Source organism: Ricinus communis, chromosome 6, assembly GCF_019578655.1.
Source record: "Ricinus communis isolate WT05 ecotype wild-type chromosome 6, ASM1957865v1, whole genome shotgun sequence".
Classification (NCBI taxonomy): domain Eukaryota; kingdom Viridiplantae; phylum Streptophyta; class Magnoliopsida; order Malpighiales; family Euphorbiaceae; genus Ricinus; species Ricinus communis.
The window spans coordinates 29,456,229-29,464,157 of NC_063261.1; the positions used below are offsets into that span (position 1 = coordinate 29,456,229).

General features: G+C 30.2%; 1 protein-coding gene across 1 annotated transcript; it reads right to left on the reverse strand.

The window, feature by feature from the left end:
* Positions 1-715: 715 nt before the first annotated feature.
* Positions 716-4,927, reverse strand: LOC8285646 (GDSL esterase/lipase At5g03610). Its single transcript, XM_048375500.1, has 5 exons — positions 4,725-4,927; positions 4,405-4,599; positions 4,009-4,283; positions 2,132-2,438; positions 716-1,408 (listed from the first exon to the last, which is right to left on the reverse strand). The coding sequence occupies exons 1-5, from the start codon at positions 4,786-4,788 to the stop codon at positions 1,191-1,193; spliced, it is 1,059 nt and encodes a 352-aa protein (XP_048231457.1). The 5' UTR covers positions 4,789-4,927; the 3' UTR covers positions 716-1,190.
* Positions 4,928-7,929: the final 3,002 nt, after the last annotated feature.

Consider the following 7,929-nt stretch of genomic DNA (forward strand, 5'->3'; position numbering starts at 1 on the left):
TTTTCTGGTACATTTGCAGTCTCCACTTGAGCTTGATTAAGGAAATTCTTTTCTTCATTTCGCTGTGTGAGAACAGTTTGTTCATGACCTTGAAGTGCCATTACAAACTGATTGAAGGATGGATATGGAGGTTTTGTTAGCATTGCTGTTCTGAAGTGCATGTAATCCCCACCGAGACCATGAGCAAATTGGAAAACCTGGTCCAAATCCGAGACTGGTTTCTTAATGGCAGCTAGATTGTCACATATTGATTTGAATTCTCTGAGATAATATTCGACAGGGCGAGATCCTTTCTTGATCCCCATCAGCATATTTTTAAAATTCCCTTCCTTTTCCACGATATGTGGTAAAAGTTGTTGATCAAGAGAATGCCAAATCTGAGGAGCAGTGTAGTCTTCTTTGTAGGCCATGCTGATGATTTCTTCTTTCATTATTCCTAGAAGCCAGGATGTGAGAAGGCTATCATTGACTATCCAGAGGCGATAGTTTGGATTGTCGATCTTCGTTCCTGATGCATCTTCTATTTTGTCTTTAGGTTTGTCACTAGATGAGACATGGTGATAGATTCCAAGGCTCTGAATCAAAGGAATAACCTCTGAATGCTATAAGAGATAATTGGTAAGACTTAACCGAATGGATACTAAGCTGGAACATTGATGGAATTGTTGGATTGTGAGTTCAGGTTCTTTGTCATTATGACAAGAAAATGAACAGCAGCAATTTAAAAGAAATGTAGAATATCGATCAGAGTTTGAGCTCTGATACCATGAAGAAAAATACAAAAAGAAGAAGAAGAGGTGTTTGATAATAACTCTAATCAATGATTTTTCATTAATATTCTTAATGATATTTATACAGTATTTGATACAGTATTTGATCTACTTTAAATTTCAAATTATAAACAGAAAATATATAAAAAGATTCATAACAGATAAATATCTATAAGAATATATGAAACAGCTAAGCAATATTATCTCGAAAGGAATCAGTTGTAACAGATTCCTTAACAATATCAATATGCATAATGCTTGAACATAATAAATAGATATTTAAAAAAGAAAAAAAGAAATACAACATCCAAAAGTTGCTAAATAAATACATAAATAATAATAATAGTATTTTGAAAAGTATCTAAAAGAGATCATCTCATTCATTTTCCAAAACTAAATAAAAGTATGTAATCCAAATATTCAAGAGAGGCGGTGAAGAGAAGGCTGCAGAGCCAAATAAACTAGATGCCAGCCATTTTGGGAAGGGTGTACCATATCCCAGAACACTGACAACTCTGGGTTATCGCATACCTCATACTTCTTTGCCCCATTTTTGTCTACGTCCCCGCATGAGTAATCTCTTGAGACTCCCCTACAACATGGCTTCAGTGGACTTCCATAGTTCAAGCTTCCTGCAGCTATTGCGGATAGATAAAAGGATTAGGCCAAGGGACAATAGCACATAGCCTCTTTTTTTCTTTAATAAGCAATATGCATTAGTGCTCTCAATAGTTAGTTAGTAGTTAACATTTTTAATTATTATAAGATATTTTTATTAATTTATATTATTAAAAATAGCATTATAAAATAAATTATACTTTAAATAATCATTTAATATACTAATAATAATTGCTAATAAAATTTTACTAAACAGTTTAATTTATCAGCTATCGGCTCCAAGTCGAACTAAATTTTTCAACAATTATTACGCAGAAGAAAAAAAATTAAGTGACTATTGTTCTGGCTAGTGATTTAATTTGTACTCCAACAGAATTTCCAATATGTATACTATGCTTAAATTTCTACTCAAAAAAAATGAAGGAGCCAAAAGTATCACATGAAATGATATTATAAATCAATCATTGAAGGTCTCATAAATTATATATATTTAGTTAAATTTCATGCTTATAAGTAGACGTGACCACGTTTTTATTCCTTCCAAGGGGACTGGAACCAGCCTTAGAAAATCGGGCCAGTTTCAGCTCCAGTTTCAATTTTAGTTCAGAAAAAATTACAGCTTCAAACAAAATCAGAAGAAATTAAGGTTTCAAACCAGAAGCAAGCTAGCGGTGCTGGTATGATTTTTCTATGGACTCAAACGAGTTTGGGGTTAGGTCTACGCATGGGAATAATATATATACCTGTCCGGCGGGCTTCGCTGAATGCAGACATGAATGCGCTATAAAGATCCAAAATTTCGTATACAACATGTTTCTGACTCTCATTGTTCAGCTTTTGCACTGCCTGTTGCAATATCAGGTTGTGGAACTCTGAGGCAGCATTCAAGCTTTCACTGCAATTTTGATATGAAGATGAAGCAGCCAATTCAGGCAAGCACCCTATCGGCTGCAATGATGTGACTGCTACCTTTTGCACTCCAAGACCATGGATTCGTTTTAGATTAGTGGAAAGTTGTTTGATAAGCGATGCAGTGAAATTTGACATATCCTGTGCTTTGTAAGAAATATGACAAATGGTGTATTAGTTTAGCATACTAGAGATGCGAAGACATACATAAAAATATATTTATATATTAATTTCACTTTTGTTTAATGACCATCAAGAAAATAATATAGTGAAAATGATTTGGTTTTACAAATTTTCATGTTTTAAAAATATAAATTACGATTAGAAAAGGTTTATCCCAATGGTCAATTATCTCCTTTTATTAAGAGCATAACTAAAATAGCTATTAAGATTTAATTTTATTAGTCATTTGGTTGTATTTTGCACCGGTCGTTTTTATTATATGATTATGAAATCAAATGTATAAATAAAATTTAATAAAATTTTAAATATTTAGTTTTTTCATTATATTTTAAAATACAAGTAAATTAAATATTTTTTATTTTTCTTCTTAACTTTTTCAATATTTTAAAATTTTATTAGTATACTAATATAAAAAAATTACTATAGTAATAATCATTAATTAATTCTAATATTATATAAATTAATACTATCAATATAATTGATATTATTATTTTTAGAATTATAAATAATTACATAACTAAAAAATAATTTATTAATAAATATTATATTTAAAATATTATATTCTAAAATTAAAATTATGATCTAATTAGAAATTAATTATTAGTTATTATAATATTAAAATATAATTAATATGCTATTTTTATAATAATCATTATCTAATTAGAAAACAAGTTTATTATTATTATGATATTTTCTAGGATTAAAATCAATATCTAATTAGGAATATAATTTATTAATCAATAAATTAATAGAAAAAACTATAAAATTATGCGTAAACTTGAATTTCATATGTCAAAAATAAGTATCCATAACAAAATAGAAATTTTATATATAAAAAAAATAAACACATATTAAAAAAAATTTAAGTCTCAGAAATTAATATATTATTAAAAAATAAGTTATTTTGAACTAAATGAAATCATATTGTATATATTAAAAGTACACTATATAAGAAATTTTGATAGAGTTCAAATGAAGTCTAGTATAAAAATGATACCAAATAAGGGGGATAGAAGCAAAATTAAGTGGTTTATAAGATCCAGAAACAGAAAATTGCTACATAAATGTAAGTATAAATAAAGGATATAGTTCAGACTGTAAATTAAACATAAAATCACTTGAGAAATGGAGTTAACATCCATCTAAACTTACTATGGATCAGTCTGAGATTCTGAAGATCAAAACAAAATAATTGAAATAATTTAGGGTTGAAACTAAACTTTTTGAAAGGAAAAAATAAAAATTTAAAAATAAAAGAATGTAACCATATACAGTATTCTCTAAAATGAAATATTAAATAAAAGAACTTTAAAAGAAAAGTATATATATATATATATTAATCGAATATTAATTAATACATAATCGATCGAAAACTACTTAAAATAGAAAATATTTCTTTTGTTTTTAAGAAAATAGACATCAAGTAACTTTGTAATACATGTCAATAATATTCTTTGTAATGAAGGAACAGAAAACCTACCATGAGTATGTAAATTAAAAAGAAAAAAAGTTAGTTTACCAAACTCACCTCAAGGGCTCCATTTTTATAAAGATAAGTATTGTAGTCATTTCCTGCTACTGATACAAAGGCAACGGAAAATTTAAGGTCTTGTTTGGTGTACACTTTTTCTTCTAGTAGCTGTTGAAAAAAGTTGATTTGGGTGGCCATTTTTGGTGCGTTGTTTAAAGTGTCAAACACACCAGTTCCTCCATATGCAAAATTCATTCCAAATTGTAGACGAGATCCTTTTCTACTTTTCCACCGTTGGTATGGTTCTGGAGATTTTATCCCAAGATTTGATGCTGTATTTATCATGTAATTCAAACATAAAAATAAAAAGACAATTAAATAAATTAATACTTTTTTCTATTACATGAATATTATATGTTAAAAATATTGTAGAGGGAGGGAGGGAGGAAGCACCTAAATAATCTGTTAAGATGCGACCATCGGAAAATCGACCGGCCGGTTTACCAGGAAATGTAATTCCATAAGGCTCTTTCCATGAAATTGCAGGCTTTTCCCAGTTTCCAGTATCAGCATATGAGTCTCCAAAAGCAAAAAGCTTCACTGAGTTGTTGTGCTGCTGTCTGTGTGATGCTTTCACTGCACTACCTTCTGAAATTTAGCAAGGCAGTAAATTAATAAAACAATAAATTATGTCTGAGATTTTTCTTTTAAGAAAAGGAAATGATTATGAAAGATTACAGGTTCCTTTGCAGTGCAGATAAATTGAAATTCACCTGGAAATATATAAATGAAGCAGAATAGGGCATAAAAGAGAACGAAGTTAATTTGTTTATTCATTGAGGAAGGGATTGAAGGTTATAGCCCTAGAGGTGATGTCTGTACATATATATAGAAAGGTGGGATACTTCATACTGCATGACAAATGTCACATGTGGAGAGTTTCTATTAGTTCCTTTATCAACCTATCAAATAATCAGTTGAGCTATATGCTTACTCCAGCCATGAGAAGTAAAGTTTATCATGATATACATATATATATATATATATATATATATATATATATATATATACTGGGATAGTTAATTTAAAAATTAAGTCTTTTTAATTATTTTTATGACTCCTCGGAACTCAAAGAAATGTGAGATAAGTGAATCCATCCTATGGAGTCACTTGAAGACTCAAAAAAAAATTATTTCTTTATCTTATTCTAAATTAGAATTGAAAATAAAAAATATTTATATAATAAAATATGAGATTAATTAGAATTCTTTCTAACACTTTTTTAGGAACTAACCAATAGAAGTTTAAATTTTTTATTTCTATATGTTGGTCGAACCAATGACTATTCACAATCCCATAACTGAATCAATTATATACGATTTTAATACTCAAAAAATATTATGGTAAAACTTCGTTTGAAATGATGAAAAAGCAACGTGCGACTTGAAGGATCCGATCAATTGTGGATTCCTACATCCCCCTATTATATATATTATATTTATATAATATGTAGATTATTATATAGATTAATATTATACAGTTGTATATATAATATTACATATTAATTAGCATATATATTACATGATGGAGCTCGAGTAGAAAGTATTAATTTATTTTTTAGGAGCAAGAATTTAGAGTTAGCCTTAATCAATAAGTTGGAACCACTTCGGAAGTATATTTTCAATATCAAAATAGAAAGGATGCAGTTCTAGCAAATTTCAAGTCCAAGAATAAGGTTTGTTGGAATTGACAAAAATTTTTTGATTAAAAAAATATATCACAAATGAATCAATTGTTAGCCTGATTCTTTAATAGAAAGAAATCATAAAAAGTATATATATTCATAATTCAAGTTTAAGTATGTAAATATATTTTTGATAAATCAGTGGCCCTAGTTTAGTATATAGTAAAATTAAGTATATTTCTACATTTTTGAATTCTAAAAATTACAGTGACTTTTCAATATTTATTATTTATTAAATAAAAATTTTAAAATTTTAAATTAATTTACGTAAAAAAAAAACATCACACAGTGCAGGTAGAGGAGCGGGCAGGGCCGAGGATGAAGAAACATATTTTTTGCCCTTATTAAGTTTGATCTTCTTTAGCTGCTTCAAATCAATCACTGCTAAAAAGAAAAAGAAATAAAAGATCAAATTAGAGAAACATAATTGGAACCAGAAACAACCGAACAAACAAAGGGCTGAGCAGGTATACCTGAAGAGCTATCACCTTGCTCAGCTCTCTGTTGTTCGAACATTTCAAGTCCAGCCAAAAATTGATTTATAAGGGGAGTAACTGCAAGAGGAGACACTTGTTTTCTAATATTTAATAAGATTTTACGGTTATTTAGGTCCTCCATAAGGTTCAATTTCAGTTGCTTTCGAGTCGGCAGCACATATCTCTTCTCGAAAGATTGGTGAAGTCTGATGGATGAGACAATAAAATATTGATCTCACCAATTATGAATCGAAGAAATAAGACCATCTAAGATTTTGTGACCAGTTCGAGCCCTAAGATAAATAAAAGCATACTCGGGTGCCCGAGCAACTAAATAGAAGGATGAAAAGAAGTATGGAGTAGGAAAAAAGTTAAGAATTTTACATAGTTGCTTAAAAGCAACTAGAAGATGGATGGAGTTGGGATGAACCTGAGCTATAGAAATATTGTTATCTAAGATCACAACTTTGATATAAGGATCTAAAGGTAATCTAAGATTGGCTTTTAAGTGCTCTTCATACAACACTATATGGTTTGGTTGAGGAGTGTTGTTACCGAGAAATGCTCGGGACACTCTTTAAGGGCAAATTCAGAGGGGATGTTATATCGAGCTCTAAGATTTTTAAGGCAAGAAAGGTCCATGGAAGTCGGATAGAGGTGGTGATCATTCTCACCACCTTGAGGAAAATTTTTCAGGTTTTTATCCTCTCCTTGATTAGAGAAGGGCGCCTTTACACCGATGGAATCGCCGGCGAGATTTTGAGAGAGAGTTTAGTTTGACTCCTCTCTCGCATTTCTAGGACTAGCATTTTCTGGAGATTCCATGTAGTAAAATGAAATAGAGATAAAATATATAAAAGAAGAAGAGGAGGAAGAAAGACACAGATAAACGAAAGCAAAATTACAAAAAAGACTTACTAGTGAGTTCTTGCAGAAAACCTTAAAGATAAATCAAGGAAAAGATGCAAAGGGATTTTGGCAAAGTTGATAGCAGAGGAAGAAATGAAGGAAATAGTGAAAAAATTTAGCAATCTATAGGAGATGCCAGAGGACCAAAATATCCTTCAGTGTTGTGACAGAACATTCTAGAACCTCGGGATATAACCGTCTTTCAGCAAAGCATAAATGATAAACGGTTGTCATTATGAAAGGTGCGACAAATAAAACATCAGTGGGCATATTAGACATTACGGACATTTGAAATTCAAATAAGTATAGCTAAGCTTACCTCCTAACTAAGCGCACTACGTGAGACTAATGCTTTAAAAAAGCATCAAGCTCGCTACCACGCATGAATTACCAAACACTAGTAAAATAAGAAGTACTAAGCATAAATACTCTTAGACAAAAAGGAGGAGACTAATGATAAATCGAGTACTATAAAGCCAACCTATCCCACCCAGGAGTGACAGGGTTGATTAGAGATCGCTTCCCACTATAACTAGGACTCTTAGAGATCGTGTCTTAAGAGGACTCTAGTCATAGAGTCCGATCCGATCTAAAACTCTACTAGTAAACAAGAATACAAATTCTAATATGATTAGGACGACTTACAAATATAGAGTTTTTCTCCTAAATGGACTAGAAAATCTTCAATGTCTATATAAGAAATAGGGGCACCGCACTTGTAGGTACATGCTATCTTATACATTTACACACTTATACACTTTAGCCACTCTTATACAAATTATTGAGTTTATCATCAGAGTAAGTGGCCGGACAATCTCGTGCGACGCTTTCTAATCATTCTTCCAGATA

Excerpts from the sequence above, each read along its gene's own strand:
- LOC8285646 (XM_048375500.1), bottom strand. The coding sequence starts at position 4,788 with ATGAATAAACAAATTAACTTCGTTCTCTTTTATGCCCTATTCTGCTTC. Across the intron at positions 4,600-4,724 it reads CTTCATTTATATATTTCCAG|AAGGTAGTGCAGTGAAAGCA; the intron begins GTGAATTTCAAT and ends GCTAAATTTCAG. Across the intron at positions 4,284-4,404 it reads CATCTTAACAGATTATTTAG|CATCAAATCTTGGGATAAAA; the intron begins GTGCTTCCTCCC and ends TGATAAATACAG.